Here is a 22039-nt window from a genome sequence, read left to right on the forward strand (position 1 = left end):
GAGGTAATCTGCCTCTTCATAGTCAGGCTGACAACAAATGGTACCCCCAAGTTCCTGGCTCCATTTGTGGAGTGGGCAGTCTGCAGGCGAGCAACCCAGATGGGTTGCTCGCCTGCAGACTGGCCACTCCACGAATGGAGCCAGGAACTTGGGGGTGCCATTTGTTGTCAGCCTGACTATGAAGAGGCAGATTACCTCTGTAATCGAGTCATGTCTCTGGATCTTAAAAACACTGAAACCATTGTTGTTCTTTCTTTCTTGGGATGTGCAGAAATCCATAGTGCAGGCTTTGATCTTATCCCTTCTGGACTACTCAAACGCTCTCTCTCTCTGCCTTCCTGATTGCATGTGGTTCAAAATACCACAAATCGAGTACTGTTCAAAGGCTCAAAACGGTCGCCAGTAACAGTCTTCCGAAAGCAACTGCACTGGCTTCATGTTTAAGAAAAAGGAACTTTGAAACTTTAAGGATTGCTCATCGTGTGCTTCATGATTCGGGTCCTAAATACCTGAACTCGAGAATACGGTCTGCCAAGACCTCTGCGCTCCATGAATGCTAAATGCCGGATTGTTCTGCCCTGTAAGAAAAAGAGGCAAGGGGGCTCTTCCTTGTCCTTTCTGGTAGCCTCTTTCTGGAACCAGCTAACTTTTCAATTAAGAAACACTACGAATGCGACTGCTTTCAGGAATTTGTTAAAAACCCACTTATTTAGTGACTAATGCTTTCTGTACCTGATATGGCGTGTTCAGTTCCGAAACACTCTTTCGTAGCCGTGAGCTTTCGAAGTACTTACACATTCATTTATAATAGCTTGCTGTTGTTCATGCCGCCTCAGGATGACATTTACATGGATTGGGAAGAATCAATATTCATGTAGTGGGATAGTGCGTAGGTTTTAAGGCAATATGTTTAATAGAACTGTGTTCTGATTTGCTAATAAGAGGATTCATTTGATTTGATTTTCAATTTTGTACAGCACTCGATTGCCCTGAGCCGTCTTGGCGCTGCTGCCCTGCCGGTAAGCAAAAGAGAATTAGGTGATAGCTCTTTAAACGATAGGGTGCTAAGTCTTTATTAATTTCCGAAATGCAAGGAGATCTGAGCATTTTCTTATGTTGACAGAAAGGACATTCCATAACTCCTCAGGATGAAACTCCTACCTCCCCATATGGCTTGTCTAATCCTTGGTAGTGTTAGTAGCACTGCGTCTGAGGATCTAAGTGTTCTCTGAGTGGTATACCAGACACGTTTTGACTGAAAATAATAAGGTCCAATATTGCGCAGTGCTTTAAATGCAGTACAAAGAGCCTTAAATTCCAAACTTCTTACTACTGGAAGCCAATGTAGTGTAATCAAGGCCTGTGACACGGATTGATAATTTGGAATTACTGTTAGAAGTCGAGCAGAAGCATTTTGCGACATTTGTAGTTTTTGAAGGGATTCGTTTTGGATGCCAGTGAAAAGGGCGTTTCCATAGTCTATTTTAGCTAGGACAAGTGTAGAGACCACTGTTTTTTGACGGTCCTGAGAAATGTAGGGGCAGACTTTTCTGAATATTCTCAAAGTAAAAAACACAGATGAAGGAAGAGCTTTAACTTGATCTTCATAATTAAGTTTATCATCAAAGACAATTCCTACATTCCTTACCTTCCGTACTGCTATAGGTGAAGGTCCATGTTGTGTGGCCACCAACATGGTGACCAAACGGATTTATCATTTCCAAAAAGAAGAACCTCTGTTTTTCCTGCATTAAGTTTCAAGCAATTTGCTTTCATCCATTGTTCTATCTGGAACGTACAGGAACTAAACCTGTGTGCAACTTCATGGTGGTCATTGAATATTGACACCACAACTTGGGCGTCATCAGCATAGGCCACTACTGAGAGACCTATTGCTTCTATAAGTTTGGCCAGTGGGGAAACAGAGATTAAAAAGAGTGGGGCTCAAAAGAGCGCATCTATGGTTAACGATGGGATTAATGGTAGCAAAGCGCAATATTGCGTGAATATGGAGAGCAGTGTCAACCCCGACGTTGAATGAATGGAAGGCTGATCTGGACTGGTGTATGCTTGCAGAGAGAGCGGTCTACGAGAGTTGAGGCTGCCCACAAAAATGGACTCAAGTTTGGGGGAATGGAACAAATATCGAGGGATTATATGCAGACCGGTTGACGGAGTAAGACAAGATCAAGAAGCAGCATTGCTGGATGAATGAGACGAAAGAGTGGCGAGGGGATGGACTGGGGCAAATCAGCTACTATACGATAAATGTACATTACCTACCATTGTACTGATGTGTCATTGTATTATTGTGATGTTAAATATCTCATTATCAATGGCAAAGTTGTTGTTTCAATAAAAAGTATTAAAACAAAAACAAAAAAAGAGTGGGGCTCTACAAGGAGCATGGTTGCTACATGATTTGTTCCATTGGTTAGAAAAGCTATTAACAACTTCAATGCTGCTCTTCCTATTCCTAGTTCAGCTCACATGATGATGAATCTTCACTTTCACTTCATTTTGTAATCTGTTCTATGAGAAGATTTCCTACATAAACTCCGGATTTGGGGGTGAAATAGAAGACTTTCCGATTTTGCTAGGGATGCTATCCGTTTCTCTTTTGATTTTGCTGCATCTAATGAATTTTTGTAACCAATTTTGCTGATCCAGAACTAAAATATTGAATGGGCCTTTAATTAATTAACTGAATTTTGCATGTGTTGGGAGGTGCCTTACATCGGGGGAACGATGCCTCATGAAACTGAGGTTTGACACCATCTCAGATTCATTAACCCGCTGCCTTTCTGTTAAGGCAAAGTTTTGGGGTGTAAACATTTCAGTGTTCCCCGCGCCCACCGCACCACCAAGCCTCAGATGGCGAAAAGGTATGCAGGATTACTGCCAAGGGCATGCAGAGGATCTGGAGTAGGCACAGCCTGGATTCCTTGTTCAAAGGCGCCACAATCCTGTAGGTGGCCCAGAGGCAAGGATTTCAGAGCAAGGGGCTATTATCTGAACAATAAACTGGAATGGGTCTGTCTTTGGGTGGTGAGTAAAGGGGTGGGCTCTAGGGTCCAAATACCAACTTACGTGACATTCTCTTATTTAGTATCCTTAGGGCCCCCTCTCACCTCCAACCAACCAGCGCCAGGATGCTCCTTTCGGAGTGGCAGTCAGCGCTTTACAAATACCAACTTACATTACATTACAAAAGGACACCTTCAGCTTTGTCTTTGACAGCAACAGTGGCTTTCAGCATTATGAGTCTTAAACAGAGTGTAAGGGACTCCCACTGGGACTGTTCTATAAATTCAGTGGACCAGTTAAGAATGGTTTCCACCTTATTTAATGTGAGGTTTTGATTATTCATCTATGTTTTCAGAACTCTCCCAGTGTGGACACCCATGTTTTGTAGCTGTGACTCTGCAAGATCAATCTGGTATCATAAAAAATACCATGGGGAAGATGTGCTGCTTTGGGCATGTAGTAAAAATACAAGTGTTGGTTCGAGCCATGCTGCAGGGTCATCCCAACTTTATCCCATTCTTTTGCTGAACAAGTTTTTGTTGACTTTTAAGGCTCGGCACACTTTACTCCTGCTAAACAGTGGTACGGTGCTTGTGCTCTCCCTTCTAAACATGATCAAATTGGCCTACACCTGATTGGATTATTCAATTTACTTATAAGTCCCTAGTATATGGTACTTAACCCCTTCGGTGCTCATGACGGAACGGTTCCGTCATGAGCCACGGTTGAGCTGTGCTCATGACGGAACCGTTCCGTCATGACCACGCCCGCGCAAGATTCCGTCAGCACAGCGGCGGAATCTGCGCAGCATGGAAGGGGTTAATTACCCAGGATCTGTAAATTAAATGCGGATAGTGGGCTGCCGCATTCAGTGCTCCACCCACTAAAGTGGCCTAGTAGAACATGTCTCAGGCCTGCCATTGCAGCCTGTGTGTGCAGGCTGCTTAAACCTTATGCCAAACCGAAGCCTTCCTTTTTAATGATCATAAGTCACCCCAAGTTAGGACTCAAAGGTTCATAACGCAGGGTGCATAGTATCTAAAAGGTAGGAAATGTCTACTTCAGTTTAACATATCTTGACAGTGAAACAATCCTAAAGTCGTTTCACTGTAGCATGGCTATTTCTCCCATAGATTAACACTGGGTTACCTACTTACCTTATTACACTTAATAAGTGACAACTTCAGTTTGGGAACATATAGATAAATAGGACTTCCACTCATTTTAAATGTAATTTTTAAATCCTCTTGAATGGAAAACTCGATTTTAAGTTACTATTCTGAAAACGCCACTTTTAGTAAATAGGCATTTTTCTGCATAAACCAAATAAATGTGCCTTTCTGACAGTGTCTAAAGTCACATGACTGTGAATGGCTTTCCTGTGGTTTGTTGTGTATTCATTCCTTCCAGAAATGGGGACAAAATTACCTTGGGTGTGGCGCTGGATGTTTCTCTCCTGAGCAGGATGTCCTTGGGACCCGGGGGAAATTGTACTCAGTCCTTCCTGGGCTTCAAACTGTAGCCCGAGGGCTGTGCCGACCCCCTTCCTGACTTTAGAAGCTGCCTGGCCTGTCACTGGCAAACACCGCTGACACCTGGGCCCTTTGTCACCCTATATAGATTGGAGCCAAACCCAGGAAAGGGAGAAAATTAGAGCAGAGGGGCATTCCCCACCCATAGCCTGGAACTGGGTATAAGAACAGCACTCTCAGAACCTCTCCTCAGAAGACTCATGGAGCTGTGGAAGATTTAGGAGGACTGCCTGACTTTCTGAAGAAGGAAGACTGGACCTGCTTACCTTGAATCCTTGAATCAACAGAAGTGACCTCAAGAGTCAGTTGGCTGACGACCTGTTTGTGCTACAGGGACACAACAAGCTCCCAGATACCTCCATGCAACTGCCCAGGAGACCCGCACAAACTAGACCTGCCTCAGCCCCTCAGCTGGCTTCTGCTGAAGGAAGTCCTGATCCTCAAGCGGTGCTCCCATGGCCCTAAACCCTTGCCTGGCATTGGAGTGTACTCTTCCTGCTTCAAAACTGAACTCGAAGTGCAAATCAAGACGTATGGGGCTCTTCACAAGGGGGCTCCTCGCGTCAGCAGCAATCTCCCACCAGTGTGAGGCTCCAACGGTAACCTGCTCATGGCACCAAACAGTAACTGTCTGCATCTCACCCAAAGCAAAGCTCCGGTGACTACTGCTCCTCACGCCGACAACAATTTCCTCATGTCCTGACAAACGGAAAGCTCCTGCTGATACACCTCACGTGGACTTGAACTCCGAGAAGGTCAACTTTGTTGTGAGTTTCCCACAGGACCCACTATGTTTTCATATTTCACAGCTGCTCAATAAGCACGAAAAATTCACCCACACTGCAGCTCACCTGTGAAAGCAACGCATTATCGATGTGCAACTAAAAGGGAAGTCGAGGATACAAGCAATCTAAAAGACGTGATGAGTTCTGATCGCATACATATTAATTCGACACAACTCATATTTGATCCCTGTAAAGTAGTTAGATCCTGTTATTTGCTACTTGTGTAATGCACCAGGGGTCCTTAGTATGGCATTGCACCACAGTCAGTAGACTTGGTATTACTAATGCCAACACAAAGAAAACATTTACTCATGCTGATTATTCAACTGCAAATGTGTTTTGTTGAAACAAAAGGGTGATTGTTCTCTTACATTTTCTCCAAGGTGACTTTGATAAGCAATGGTATCCATTTAGTTTAAAAGTGTAACTTTTATGAACTGAGTTCAAAAGGTCTAAACACCTGAGAACCACAAGATAAAAAATAAACCTAAGTCTTGCCATCCAGCATGGAAAATGTACTCACTTACCACTTGTAATTGCTTAGAATTACTGAAATTCAGACACATTTATTGTAAGTAGGACAGTCTGAAATGGAACTATTAGAAGATTTTTTTGGTATGAATATATTTTGCCTATTTTTTTTTGTCACATTTGGGGTAGACCTAGCGGTCTGTTTCTTGTCTGCCCAACATGACAGAGAGAACCTGGCATAATCGTCAGCATAAGACGTAAGAGATGAACCAAAAGATGTAATGAGTTCGGCCAATGGGGTTACATATATATTGCAGAGCTTAGGACAAAGCGAGGACCCCTGATAGACCCCGCAAGGAAGGGAGAAAGGCTAAGAGACAAAATTGTCCAGACAGACCGAATGTTTGCGTGCATGCAGAATGGAGCGAAGTAGGTTCCATGCTGTGCTGTGACACCGCTGGTGGTCAGGCGTATAGTAATCTGTCATGATTGACAGTATGAAAAGCCGCTGACAGATCCAATAGGATCAGGGCAGCATTACCTCCTTGGCCACGAGACGTCCTAATTTCCGCTGTTGCCCTTTAGGCTGATTCCGTACTATGGCTTGGGAGGAAGCCAACTTGGGGTGGCATCCAATAAATTGTTGGATAAAATGTAATCTACTAGTTGGATATTCATTATTTTCTCAATGATGTTTGCTGACAAAGGGAGACAAGATATAGGACAGTAGTAATTTGGGTAACGAGAGTCCAAAGATGGGCTCCTTTAGCAGAGGCAAAATTGAGTCTGACTTCCAGCTAGTTGGAAAGGAACCAGCCCTAAATATTAGTTGGAAAATATTCATCAGGATTGGAGCAATGGTTTCGTCCACCAAAGCGGCAATCCTTGGTGGACATGGGTCATTCAGGGAGCCAGATCTAGTGGTCTTAATTAGCCTGGTAAGTATCAGTATAATTTACCATCTTGTCTCCTTCTGTGCAAATAGAATTCCATTCACCAAATCGCTAAGATTGCAAAATAGGGCAAACTGAAGTAGCCAAGTGGGACACCGAAAAAAACTTGAATAATTATCGAAGTTTGCCGATTTCCCCACTAAGCCAGACTTTTCTAAATCCTTAAAATACAGTGGCCAGTTAAGATATGATTTTCTTATGCGATGGAAAGTGTCCTGTATTAAAATGAGAAAATGCCACATTAGCACTTGCAAAAAGATCAATTGATGGACAGAATGCAGAACAATGTCCTACATTCAACTCAGTTCAGAGATCTGGGCCCAAATCCAGAGGTTATTTGCTCACCGTGCCATTCCAGTTTAAACCCAGCCATATGCAAATCAGTCTTGACCCTGCGCCCTATGGGAACAGTCCAGCCTGAATTGCCAGGCCAGGTTCTCCCTGGACTGGAAACAAGCAACCTAGGACGGGTTTCAGGATTTCACCCCTCATCAACCAAGGATAGCTTGACTCCAGTGGCATGGAGAGCACGGGACCCACGTCTGGGCATACCCGTCCTGTCCCACTCGTAGTGACAAATGCAAAAAGAACAAATGATGGACAGAATGCAGAACAATATCATACATTCACCCCAGTACAGAAATCTGGGCCTAAATCCATCAATGTTTTTGTTCACCATGCCATTCCAGTTTGGACCCAGCCATATGCATATCAGTCTTGACCCTGTGCCCAATGGGAACAGTCCAGCCCGAACTGCCAGGTCAGGTCCTTCCTGGACTGGAAATAAGCATCCTAGGACCAGTTTTGGGCTTTGAGCCCTCATCAGCCAGGATAGCTTGACTCCAGTGGCATGTAAAGCACGGGACCCATGTCTGGGCATACCCGTCCCACTTGGGGAGACAAATGCAAATAGAACAATTGATGGACAGAATGCAGAACAATGTCATACATTCACCCCAGTACAGAGATCGGGGCCTAAATCCATCGCTTTTTTGCTCAGCATGCCATTACAGTTTGGACCCAGGCATATGCAAATCAGTCTTGACCCTGCTCCCAATGGGAACAGTCCGGCCCGAACTGCCAAGCCAGGTCCTTCCTGGACTGGTAACAAGCATACTAGGACCGGTTTTGGGCTTTCAGCCCTCATCGGCCAGGATAGCTTGACTAAAGTGGCATGGAGAGCACGGGACCCACATCTGGGCATACCGTCCCACTCGGGGTGACAAATGCAAAAAGAACAATTGATGGACAGTATGCAGAACAATGTCATACATTCATCCCAGTACAGAGATCTGGGCCGAAATCCATAGTTTATTTTGCTCACCATGCCATTCCGGGAAGACCTGGCTAGGCAGTTCGGCCTGGACTGTTCCCATGAGGCACAGGGTCAAGACTGATTTGCATATAGCTGGGTCTGAACTGAGGTGGAGAAGTGAGCTAAAGAATGATGATGGATTCAACCCAGATCTGTGACTGGGGGTGCGTGTCTGAAAAGTTTCAGCGCTCCGTCCTTCATCTCCCTGTGTTTGCTTTGTTCGCCCTAAGTTGGCAGGGTATCCCTAGACGTGGGTCCCTTGCTCACTTTGCCACTGGATTCAAGCTAGCCCGGCTGATGAAGGGTGTTAACCAGAAACCGGTCCCAGGATGCTTGTCTCTGCTTCAGGGAAGACCTGGCTTGGCAGTTCGGGCTGGACTGTTCCCATGAGGCACAAGGTCACGACTGATTTGCATATAGCTGGGTCTGAACGGAGGTGGCAAAGTGAGCTAAATAATGATGATGGATTCAACCCAGATCTGTGACTTGGGGTGAGTGTCTGAAAAGTTTCAGCGCTCCGTCCATCATCTCCTTGAGTTTACTAATTAAAGTCATCTATACTTTTCACTTGGGCAGAGGCTCTTACAAAATATGCACAGTAGCAACATTTTGAAAGCCCACAATCTGCATTTGGAACTGTCGAACAATAAAGGTCAAAGCCACAAATATTTCCTTCTACTATTGAGTAGAGGATTTGTTTAAGCCTTCTTAAACCTAGCTGCTTGTTAAAGATTTTTTTGTGCATATATATATTTGTGACCCAACCACAGCCCAACGAATAGAGAAGGCTGTGCTGCTCTCGATGGATGCTCGAAAGGCATTTGACAGCATTGAGTGGCCCTATCTGTTCGCCGCCTTGACTAATTTGGTATTCGGCCCGTAATTTTGTGAGTGGATCCGATTCCTCTACGAAGACCCAACAACGAGAGTGCAGGTTAACTGTACACTGTCCCGTTCATTTGCCCTGAACAAAAGGCCCAAGGCAGGATGTCCACTGTTCCCAATCATATTTGCTGTAGCGCTAAAGCCTCTGGCGACCTGGGTCCATCAGGACCTGCTCATACAGGGCATTGTAGGAGAGAGGGACAGGGAAGAACGAATCTCCCTATACTCCGATGACATACTGCTGAATGCTGCGCAGCCCCGCCTGATGGCAGAGAGGCTGCTACACATTTTCCAGGGGTTTAGCAGCTATTCTGGATATCAAATTAACTGGGATGAGTCCCTAATCTTTCCCGTTATTCTATTCACCAGTTTTATAAAGTGCATGGCTACCCAAGAGTCCGGCTTCCCAGCGCTAGTAAAGGAGGTCAGAATGACGGCTTAAGGATTAAAAATTAAGTGAGAAGATGCGTCTCAAGTTTTTTCCTAAAAATCTTGAAATGGTCTTCCATTTTGAGGCTAATGGACAGAGCATTCCAAAGCTTGGGTACAGGGTAGGTTAAAGACTGACCTCCAATACTGGCTCTCTTCATGCTTGGGACAAGGAGTGACTCAAGATTATTTGCCCTCAAGTCCCTTTTGGCCTGGTAAATAGTGGGCAGGACCGGCGGCCCTGTGTTATGCTTTGCGTGATAAATAATGAATAAAGTCTTAAATTGTATCCTGCAGCTCATAGGCAGCCAGTGGAGAGTGTTGAGTGCATCATCGGCTGACCATATTTTGGGGATACCCGGCAGTATCCAGGCAGCAGCGTTCTAAATGATCTGAAGTCTTTTAATCACTGATTTTGGATTACCTAACTAAAGCGAATTGCCTTGATTCACAGTTCTGCGCGCCTCTATCGTGAGCCATTTCAACACCTTTCTCTGGGCTTTTCAGAGACCAAAACAACTCCCAGCCAACTTTGGTTAACAGATTGTGAAGAACTATCCCTAGAGTTTTTACTTCTGACTTGGGGACTGGGCATCCCCCTAGGGACGATGGCCAGATATTGATTCCAGAGCGTTGGTTTGTCTCCTAGTCTCAAGACCCCTGTTTTTTTCACCATTCACCTGTAGGCAACTGTCTGCGATCAATTTAGACATCTTTTCTAGACAACTATTAAGCCCAGCAGCAATGGTGTTTATGTCTGATGCCAATGTGACGATCAACTGGGAATCATCTACGTGGGGTACCATCTTCAGGCCGTAGGAACAGTTAGTGTCTGGCAGAGGGCGAATAGAAATTTCAAAAGGCGTTGGGCTCACACGCGAGCCCTGTGGAACTATGCAAAGCAACTGATGGCTGGATGACATGAAAGGGCCCTGGCTAACCTGAAAGCTGCTCTTGTCCAAAAATGAGGCAAGCTAGCTAAAGGCCGTGCCTGGGAAACCTACGTCTTTCAATCTATGGAGAAGAATAGGGTAGGAGACGGTATCAAAGCGGCACTCAAATTCAGAAGGATCAGTGCTGCAGATCTGCTGTGGTCCATGAACATTTTTAGATCTTCTGTTGCCCTCAAAAGAGCTGTTTTGGTACTGTACCCAGCATGACAACCTGTCTGGGTATGATGAAGAATGGTACTAATTTGGGTCGCCGATGGATTGGAGCTGGACGACGAGGACTGGGTGTCTGCGGTGGCCTCCCCGAAAGAGGTGGCCATACCGGCCCGCCTTCGCTTCGTCCAGCTCAAAATACTCCATAGGGTCTATGTTACGGGGCCGGGTCTGATGCGTATGGGATATTCCGTGGATGGGTTGTGTAAGCGTGGGTGTGGTTAATTAGGGACCTTTCTCCATATATTGTGGGAATGCCCGGAGGTGGCGCGATTCTGGCGTGGTGTGCATGCGGTGTTGCAGGCGGTCACACATGTGCCGCTGCTTCCTGAGGCGAGGAGGTGTCTGCTAAATGTGTGGGAGCCGACTGATTACTCAGCGCCGCAGACGTGGTGGGTGACTCTGGGCTATATGGTGGCCAAGCGTGACATAGCGCAATTGTGGGGCTCCCAGAGGTCGCCAACGATCTCGGCATGGAAGGACAACATGGATTGGTGTATGTTTCAGGAAAAAGTGGTGTATGTCGCGAGAGGTAAGCCTGGGAAATGGGTGAAAGTGTGGGGCCCCTGGAACTCCTACCGTGGCGGAATTTGTACCCCGCCGCTGACGCTTGATCTGGCACTGGCCCCGTCTCCCTAGTCTCCTTGTCTCCTTGGTTCTGGGTATGGAGTCCACTTTGTCTCCGCTCTGGCCTGTCCCCCCCCGCTTTTCCTGTGGATCGGTAGGGTCCTCCCCAGGGGAGCGCATACTGCTGCTTTGATTTCTTGCTGCCTTGTGGATTTGTTTGTTATTTCATACATAAAAATGGAACCGCCACCTGGGGGGTCCGGACGGTGTGGCCGCCAACGTTTTTTTCTTTCCAACTCCTGTGATCTCTCTCACGCTGCAGCGTGTGTTTCCCACTTGTATTCTATGCTCTTATTGTTTGCTAGCGGCCGGCCCGAAGGTTGTAGGCCCATTTTTGTATCTCTTTTGACTTCTGTAATAAAGGTTTCAAAAAAAAAAAAAAAAAAAAAAAAAAAAAAAAAGAATGGTACTAATTTCAAAATAATCAGATATTTTTCTATTGATTATTTTTTCCAATATTTGACTAAACTTAGGTAGCAGCGAGATGGGTCTGTAGTTACTTATTATCTCTGGATCTGAATTTGGTTTCTTTGGTAGTGGATGGACAATAGCATGTTTCCATTCCTACTGGGGATATTCCTCCTCTGTCTTCTACGTGTGAAAGATGGGTTTAAATATTAAGGCATCCATATCACAAGGAATGCTGATGAATTCCTGGCTAAGAATTTACTCCCACAGTGTCCCTGATGGCTAGAGCGGTCCTCTTCAAGATGATGGTCCTAAAGCGCTTGCTCTATATCATACAGAACACCCCATACAAAATACCACTAGACTTCTTCCAGAAGGTTGACACTGAGCTGCGCAAACTCCTATGGGCTGGCTACAGAGCGGGGTATTTGAGACATATGTAATCAACTTGGGCAGCCCAGTTGAGCAGTATTGTACCGAAAGAGACAGGAAGGACAGCTGCCAATCCACACGCAAACTGTGGTTCGTACGTGGTGTGAGGCTTCTTGAGTTTTGGGCTGCAAAGGCAGGCAAAAGGAAAGGACCCCTGAGATGGGACAGAGATCTGTTGAAGGAGGTAGGAAACCTGAAGCAATTCCACAAGGGGGACTCCTGGGCATCGCCTACCTTGGGGATGTCCAATTACATTTGAAGACCTGAGGGCACAGTATAGGATGACAGACAATGAGAGGTTTTGATACCTACAGTGGGGACATGCCCTACGGTGACATGTCGTAGAAGGGGAACATCTGCCAGAAAACACGCCCTTGGAGGATCGGCTACTGCTTGACCCTATGACAGACAAACCTACTTCTCTAACCTATAGGAAGGTCATGAAGAACTCACCAGATCCACTGGGAACCCTGAGAGGCGTGGAAGTCAGATTTGGGGCTACTAGAAGACAATGACTGGGTGCAGGCAATCCAGAATCCGCAAGAGAAAGCTTTCGTGCCCGCTTCCACTCGATACAGCTGAGGATTCTGTACAGATCCTTTTCCTCTAGAACACTCATGCGCCGGCTTAGGATATGCGACACAGACTTGTGCGCTAGATGTTGTGGCACAGTGGAATCCTTTTTCCACATACTATGGGTTTGTCCTAAAATCCAATATTGGACAGAGATAACACGGGTCATGGCCAGAGTCACGGGATTAGATATCCCGTTGGAAGTGCAGTGGCATATCCTCTGTGTGACGGGGAGGAGGTATGGCCCAAATATCACAAACTATGGCTGATGTTGGCAGCTGGTGTGGCAAAAAAAAAACATAGCAAGGGCTTGGGGTGCAGAACGTCCTCCAAGGGTGGCAGACCGACCTGCATTGGTGTCAACAAGCGGAGAAGGTGGTCTATCAGAGTTGGGTATGCCCAAGAAAATGGGAAAAAGTCTGGGGCCTCTGGGAGGCGTATAGAGGTCACTGAAGAAACACCCAGGAGGGATCACAGGCATCTTAATAAAGAGCAGTGTATTGAACCATGCCGAGATGTGCCTATTGTATAGTAGTAGTACTACCCAAGGTCCCTGACCATTACAATTGGGTCCCCTTGTTTCTTTAAACATATTGTACAGTAGTAAGCACTTGCCACTTATTTGACTTTAATGGACACTGTAAATGAAATGTATTTCTATTCTTGCACTGTGAGTCGTGATTTTACAAGTAAGAAACTGTATGCTGAGCAACTATTTAATAAAAAGCTGTTTTAAAAAAGATATCTTTTTGTGCATTATTAGCAATGTGCAAATTAGGTTTTCACACGCTCCATTACACGTGTATACACTAATTCAGTACTGTAGCTTTTGTACAGTCTGTAGAAGTACGTTTTTCTGACCCTTGCTAGCAAGTCCTCAATTTCAGTCTAGGCACTGATTTTTTTACCCTCCTGCACATCGCACGGTCATTTCTGCAGCACGTAGTCGAGCAATTTATTATTTGTTTATTTCCAAAGTCGCTGTTCATGCCGTTTTCGATAAACTTTCCCCGGCACCGTCACAGCGCTGCAACCACTGTCGACGTCTTTCCGCTAGATCACTCGTCCCTATTCATTCACATAACACACTGGTGTTTGTGTATCTGGTTTGTTCTAGCATCTCCACATGACATCATCATAGAGGAGGCAGAATAATTATTCTTGCAGTGGGATGGTGCTTAGGTGCTAAAGCAATATGATGTTTAATGAAACTGTGCTCTGATTTACTGATAAAATCATACATTTGCTCACATCACAATGAGTCTGCAATTCTGCTAATTTCATATGCGGAAATTATGAATAAAAAAACCTGATTTTGAGGGTGAGCCAGGAGACATTCCTATTCTTCTAGGGGTGCTGTCTGTTTCTTTCCCAGTTTTGCTGCCACTTGAGACAAACTGATTTCTGATTTTGCAGATTTCTGTACTGTCCTATTTAATGACCACCTTTCTAGCAAAGACTGTGTATCGCTTATTTTTTTATTTTGAATACATCCCTTAAATATTCTATGGATCAAAACTCGGTGATGGAGTGGGCATTTTTATTTATCGACTGTATTTCTGATATTTTGATGCAATTGGAGGTGCCTTAATGCGGGGGCACATTGCCTCATGAAGTGGAGGTTTAGCAATCTCCGATTCATCAAATTTAGGGCATTCTGTTTGAGATCAATTTGGGAGGATTTGAAATTTGAGGATTCCCCACGCCCACATGTTGTCAAATGTTTTGCTCGAATAGGCAGACAGCACGCAAGCCATCTTGGACCAAGAGACAATACTCTAGTTACAGATTATAGAGGGGAAAGCAAGTGTGGGTTCAGGATTTCGAAAGTTCCCCCAACTCCTGTATTTTCGGATGACACAAGGGAAGAGAAATTCTTTAACAGATGGAGAAAACCAAAGAGCAAGTGTGCAATTGCTATCTCCTTACACTTGCACGTAATGTACCGTAAAGTACAGGAGTGGAACTAGGGAATGCACAAATACCAAGAAGATGTATGATGTATGCAGATTCCTGGTGCACACTTGAATATACTTGTACATTCAGAAAAAATAGTAAAATTCTTAAATTCGCAGACACAGAGCTACAGCCCATAGACATACGATTAATTTTAGAATGTGCCCAAAGCCATTGACAGGTCAACATATAGCGCAATATGCATCAGGTACCAGCCCTGAAGTAGTGTCATGTAAACAACAAACGGTGTGAGATGCCAGACCCAAGCTTTTCATCACCGCATTGTCATAGTGGTTTTTCTGCTCTAACTTAGTATATTCTACCGTGTCCGGTGCAAAGAGTATCGTCAATGAATCCTAAATAAAATGAAAAAGAAGCTGCCTGGTGGGTTATAGAGAAGCGGTGTACCTTGGTAGATGAGCTACTCGCAGGGTGACACATACTGGGGTAAGACCAAATGAAAAGACAGATTCACTTACCACAAAGCATCCCACATCCAAAAGGAGCACAGTCGGGATCCCGCCAAAGGTGACTCCCTGCAGCACGCTGCTCCCTTTGGTGCCCGCTTGGAAACAAGTGTCGTTGCTCTGTGTTCCGTTGGCGGGAATCCATGGGGAAAAAGGAAAGATATCGCTATCCTTGGCGAGTCGCGAGTAATGCATCCTGGGAATCTACCCTGCAAAGGAAAGAAGAAAACCACAGCGGTCAGCATTGCGCCTGGGAAAGGGAAATGTTGCTTTTTAGGACTCATATTTATATTTATGATAAATGAAGAGATAGGTTTTCTCTAAGGAGTCTTCACCTGGGTGTACTACAGGCAGCCATTGCAGTCTGGCACTGGGCTGCGGCTTGGTGACCTGGCACCATCCCCAATTCATAAAGAAGGGGCAACCACTTTAAGAGAGGTTTTGTAGAGAGCTTGGTTTCTATAGTTCAATGGATCTCCATTCATCCCACAGTTGTTTGACATTCAAACAGTGTCATCTTCATGATTTTGGGTCCCCGGAGGCAAGACATATGTTTGGGGGCCCATTCCCTACTAATTCAATCCCGCGTGATGCCAAACAATACAAAATTATATGTTAAACTTTATCAGGGTCGCACAAAAAGAGATAAAATGTGCCTTGGCCAGGCCACCAAAATCCATACGATGACTAAGGGTAGAAAGACAGAGTCAGAGTCAGCGGTGGGCAGAGATTGAGAGCCACTCACGAAGAGACATCGAATAGACAGATCAAATGGAGAGTTCACTTTCCCATGGGGCCCCTTGGAAGGTAAGGGCTCTGGGCAACTGCAGTTGTATGAAAGGCAGGGTGGCGAGCATGCTCTTCCACTCTGTATCAACCTCAGGGCATCCGCCTGACCCCATGGAACAGGGGACTTCACACTGGGCCCTCTTCTCTGTGTTAACTTCAAGCTCAGCTCTATTTGTGACTCAGCAGCGGGAGTGGAAACGCGTCGGCTTTTCCTCTTTACTCCGCAGAGGGTCCCTCTAAAAAATCTTGGCTGTCTCTGAGGAGGTTCCACTTTCAAAAACTAACCCCACAGAGGAATATGTGACCCTTCTGGCAGCAATCCCTTAACTAGCGCCAAGGCGTAGGGCAATTGAGATTGCTTAATGTAAATTATTGCTGCTGGTGTAATTCTTAAAAATTTCTCATTATTTGAAACTTTATTATTTGCACATTTTTGTATTCATTGTTTTGTTTTTACGATTGTATGTTCAACTGATCACGTAAACTGGTTGTGTATCTTATTCAGACATGAGTAAATGTTTGTAGAAATACAGAAAATATAAATAATTTGTGAGTTTACCACATTAAGTCTATGAACTAATGCGTCTAGGTCGACAGTCTGCTTAAATAAACAGCAGCAACTCACAATGGCAGCCAGGTCTTTCTTCTTTTGCGCCATTTCCCCGAAGGCATGAGCCACCTACCAGTTCAGATTCTGGATTAGCCAAGACCACCCTCCAGTAACTGACAGCATCAATGCATTGTGCACAACATACTCAAATCCCTGAAGCCAACAAGTGAGTCTTAATGAGTTCATAATTTTTTTGTGTAAAAGCAAATGCAGACTATTTCCAAGAAGCCACCTCATTATCACTACAAATATCATTAACTGCAAATAACAAAACAATCCTCATGGGGCAATACTCTCACTTCAGCCTGAGTTGCCCATCCCTGAGGCAGAGAGGTACAATGTGAAAGCGACTAGTGTCTTGTTTTTCCTGCTAGTCCCTAATGTAATAATTGGATTGCGCTACCTCATTTTAAAGCTCCCTCAAACAAATGTACACAAGCATTTGCAATTCAATAGGTCTCGCATTTCCGCGAGTTTAAGCCATTGGCATTGTAAATGAAAATGCCTTTTATTTATGTTTTAAAAACTAAAATAAAAGGCATTGTCATTTGCAATGTCAATAGCTCACTCGCGTAAATGCGAGACCTATTGCATTGTTAATACTTGTTTAGGTAAAAGTGCCTGCCTTTCCCCACAACACAACCAAGCCTCGTGTGACGTGCCTGGCTCTAGTCCCGTCTGTGCCCCTCACACAAAAGAAAACAGCAAATTAATTAAATAACCAAGCGCAGTTGCTAAAGTGAGCGGACCGTGCTGCAAATTAATTAAATAAACAAGCGCGGCTGCAAAAGTGAAAGCGTCCTGCGCTGCAAATTAATTAAATGAACAAGCGCGGCCGCTAAAGTGAACGCAAACCGCGCTGCAAATTAAAAAAAAAACAATTAACAAAATAGTGCTCTTAGCCATGATAAAGCAGACCGTGTAGCATGACCAGTAAAAGGTCCAGTCCTTATGGCCGGTAACAAATGAAGACAAGACGGTATCACAGAGGGACTAAAAAGTCTATTTACCAATCTGAAGCCCACATTTAAGAAGGCCAATGACACAAAGCCAATGACAAATATGGGCGGAGAGTGGACGAGGCTTCCAAAGCATACCCTACTACAGCATGCTTCGCAGGGCGAGCAGTGCATGCGTGCTCCCGCTAGGCTCGACCTAAAAATAGTGCATCAAAGATAGAAGGTCTCGAAGGCCGTATTGAAATACCACCCAAAACCTAGAAACACGGTCATAGCTCGGTGGTCTTTCCTGTGAAAGAAGACTACATACAATAATGATGCTGCTATCAAGCCTGGACCATCTTCCACGTGAAAGAGGACTACATACAATAATGATGCTGCTGTCAAGCCTGGACCATCTTCCATGTGAAAGAGAACTACATACAATAATGATGCTGCTATGAAGCCTGGACCATCTTCCTTGTGAAAGAAAACTGCATACAATGATGATGCTGCTGTCAAGCCTGGACCATGTTCCACGTGAAAGAAGACTGCATACAATAATGATGCTGCTGTCAAGCCTGGACCATCTTCCATGTGAAAGAGAACTACATACAATAATGATGCTGCTGTCAAGCCTGGACCATGTTCCACGTGAAAGAGAACTGCACACAATAATGATGCTGCTGTCAAGCCTGGACCATCTTCCTTGTGAAAGAGAACTGCATACAATAATGATGCTGCTGTCAAGCCTGGACCATCTTCCATGTGAAAGAGAACTACATACAATAATGATGCTGCTATCAAGCCTGGACCATGTTCTACGTGAAAGAAGACTACATACAATAATGATGCTGCTATCAAGCCTGGACCATCTTCCACGTGAAAGAGGACTACATACAATAATGATGCTGCTGTCAAGCCTGGACCATCTTCCATGTGAAAGAGAACTACATACAATAATGATGCTGCTATGAAGCCTGGACCATCTTCCTTGTGAAAGAAAACTGCATACAATGATGATGCTGCTGTCAAGCCTGGACCATGTTCCACGTGAAAGAAGACTGCATACAATAATGATGCTGCTGTCAAGCCTGGACCATCTTCCATGTGAAAGAGAACTACATACAATAATGATGCTGCTGTCAAGCCTGGACCATGTTCCACGTGAAAGAGAACTGCACACAATAATGATGCTGCTGTCAAGCCTGGACCATCTTCCTTGTGAAAGAGAACTGCATACAATAATGATGCTGCTGTCAAGCCTGGACCATCTTCCATGTGAAAGAGAACTACATACAATAATGATGCTGCTATCAAGCCTGGACCATGTTCTACGTGAAAGAAGACTGCATACAATAATGATGCTGCTATCAAGCCTGGACCATGTTCCACGTGAAAGAAGACTGCATACAATAATGATGCTGCTGTCTAGCCTGGACCATGTTCCACGTGAAAGAAGACTGCATACAATAATGATGCTGCTGTCGAGCCTGGACCATCTTCCATGTGAAAGAGAACTACATACAACAATAATGATGCTGCTGTCAAGCCTGGACCATCTTCCACGTGAAAGAGGACTACATAAAATAATGATGCTGCTGTCAAGCCTGGACCATCTTCCATGTGAAAGAGAACTACATACAATAATGATGCTGCTGTCAAGCCTGGACCATCTTCCACGTCAAAGAAGACTGCATACAATAATGATGCTGCTATCAAGCCTGGACCATCTTCCACATGAAAGAGGACTACATACAATAATGATGCTGTGAAGCCTGGACCATCTTCCATGTGAAAGAGAACTACATACAATAATGATGCTGCTGTCAAGCCTGGACCATCTTCCATGTGAAAGAGAACTACATACAATAATGATGCTGCTATCAAGCCTGGACCATATTCCACATGAAAGAAGACTGCATACAATAATGATGCTGCTGTCGAGCCTGGACCATCTTCCATGTGAAAGAGAACTACATACAATAATGATGCTGCTGTCAAGCCTGGACCATCTTCCACGTGAAAGAAGACTGCATACAATAATGATGCTGCTGTCAAGCCTGGACCATGTTCCACGTGAAAGAAGACTGCATACAATAATGATGCTGCTGTCGAGCCTGGACCATCTTCCACGTGGAAGAAGACTGCATACAATAATGATGCTGCTGTCAAGCCTGGACCATGTTCCACGTGAAAGAAGACTGCATACAATAATGATGCTGCTGTCGAGCCTGGACCATCTTCCACGTGAAAGAGGACTACATACAATAATGATGCTGTGAAGGCTGGACCATCTTCCATGTGAAAGAGGACTACATACAATAATGATGCTGCTATCAAGCCTGGACCATCTTCCACGTGAAAGAGGACTACATACAATAATGATGCTGCTGTCAAGCCTGGACCATCTTCCATGTGAAAGAGAACTACATACAATAATGATGCTGCTGTCAAGCCTGGACCATCTTCCACGTCAAAGAAGACTGCATACAATAATGATGCTGCTGTCAAGCCTGAACCATCTTCCACGTCAAAGAAGACTGCATACAATAATGATGCTGCTATCAAGCCTGGACCATCTTCCACGTGAAAGAGGACTACATACAATAATGATGCTGTGAAGGCTGGACCATCTTCCATGTGAAAGAGAACTACATACAATAATGATGCTGCTGTCAAGCCTGGACCATCTTCCATGTGAAAGAAAACTGCATACAATAATGATGCTGCTGTCGAGCCTGGACCATCTTCCATGTGAAAGAGAACTACATACAATAATGATGCTGCTGTCAAGCCTGGACCATCTTCCACGTCAAAGAAGACTGCATACAATAATGATGCTGCTGTCAAGCCTGGACCATCTTCCACGTCAAAGAAGACTGCATACAATAATGATGCTGCTGTCAAGCCTGGACCATCTTCCACGTCAAAGAAGACTGCATACAATAATGATGCTGCTGTCAAGCCTGGACCATCTTCCACGTCAAAGAAGACTGCATACAATAATGATGCTGCTGTCGAGCCTGGACCATCTTCCATGTGAAAGAGAACTACATACAATAATGATGCTGCTGTCAAGCCTGGACCATCTTCTACGTGAAAGAGGACTACATACAATAATGATGCTGCTGTCGAGCCTGGACCATCTTCCATGTGAAAGAGACCTGCATGCAATAATGATGCTGCTGTGAAGCCTGGACCATCTTCCATGTGAAAGAGAACTACATACAATAATGATGCTGCTGTGAAGCCTGGACCATGTTCCACGTGAAAGAGGACTGCATCCAACAATGATGCTGCAAAATCTCTTCCCGCCACCAACGTCAATTCACCCAACTGGCCTTCATTCATGTCTTTTAAACTACAGATCGGCGACTTTCCAAACACCTGGATGAAGGCAGCTGCCTAAAAAAGGCTTTTAAAAAGTTGCAGATAATGACCTTCATTCAAGCCTCAACTTGCCAAATAGGCTCTAGATTGCTTAATACTGCATCAGACACTCTAGCTCATCCCACAATAGTCTGTGGCAAACACACGTCACCTGACCCCATCTGCTGGCTTTGAAGGCTCCATCTAACTGCGCTGCTTTAGTCATAAGGAAGTGCAAGGCTGCACCAGACATTCAGAAACCGCTCAGTACGTACATAAATGAGGCTTTTGATGAAAAGGGGGGAAGTGGTTATTTCGCTGCAAAGCGGCCTCTCATTTGGGGGAATGCCTTTGTTTCGCCGGAAATCCAAGCAGCACTGAAGAGCGGTTCGTAAGATACTGCAATGTCTATACTGACTTAGTCCCTCACAGTATTAAATAACAAACTTTTATTTTATGAGGTTTATTTATTTAAAACAGACCTGGCACCAGCAGAGCATATTACATAGGTCACAGAATTATATGGCGCAATATGTCTTCCAATCGCTACATTGGGTATGTACAAACATATAGAGGAAGACCCCACAGGGCCAGAACTACTTCAGATTGTTGGTTCCATCTGCTGAGATAAACCTAGTCCCACATGATTCTCAACCAATCACCACCCTTGGCTGCCAGGGGTGTCTGCTTTCAAGTGGGCTCCTCCAATAGTCATGGTTTGTTTTCAAAGAGGACGCTGGAGATATTGCAGCACAGCATATTGGAGTCTGAGTCTTGTGCAAAGTCTTCTAAAGGTTTCCAATTGCCTTCCGGGCTCTACTTCAATTGTGAAACTTTCTTCTATTTGGGCATTTCCCAACAGATGGAGAATCTGTGTTTTAGAAGATGGCCTGAAGACTTTGTCAAGCTTTGCACAGGCATTAGAAAATCCATCGTGGTGTATTTTGTGTGCAATATTGTAAAGGTTTGATGTTTGACTAACAATAAATGCATACCAAATAGCTTACCCAGTGGAGCAGAGTATGTGGGCAGCGATGGAGGTTTGATCCCGAGGAGGCAGCTGAGCTATTACTGAGCAATATAGGACTTTCCTTTCCATGCTCTTTGAAAGAGAGGCGTGGTTCTAGTGATGAAGTTGGCAAACATCAATAAGGCTGCATGCAGTTGAGCTTCCTTCTATCTCTTGTTGATGTTTGGCTCTATTGATCAAAAAAAACTCAAGTCTTTGTAGCATTGGACTTGGCCTGGGCTCAAGTCATCCAAAACTGCCTGGCGTCCAAGTAATCCCTCAGTCGCGAAATGCCAGT

At 44.8% G+C, this 22039-nt stretch overlaps 1 protein-coding gene across 1 annotated transcript in view; it reads right to left on the reverse strand.

Annotated features, from left to right (window-relative positions):
- TMEM63A (transmembrane protein 63A) overlaps nucleotides 1-22039 on the reverse strand; it is a 362396-nt gene that overhangs the window by 204358 nt on the left and 135999 nt on the right. Inside the window, exon 2 of the mRNA XM_085610403.1 lies at nucleotides 15036-15232. Coding sequence (XP_085466529.1) covers nucleotides 15036-15218 — 183 coding nt within the window. The 5' untranslated portion in view covers nucleotides 15219-15232. The remainder of the gene's footprint in view (nucleotides 1-15035; nucleotides 15233-22039) is intronic.

This window comes from Triturus cristatus, chromosome 6 (genome assembly GCF_964204655.1).
Source record: "Triturus cristatus chromosome 6, aTriCri1.1, whole genome shotgun sequence".
In the NCBI taxonomy this organism is placed as follows: domain Eukaryota; kingdom Metazoa; phylum Chordata; class Amphibia; order Caudata; family Salamandridae; genus Triturus; species Triturus cristatus.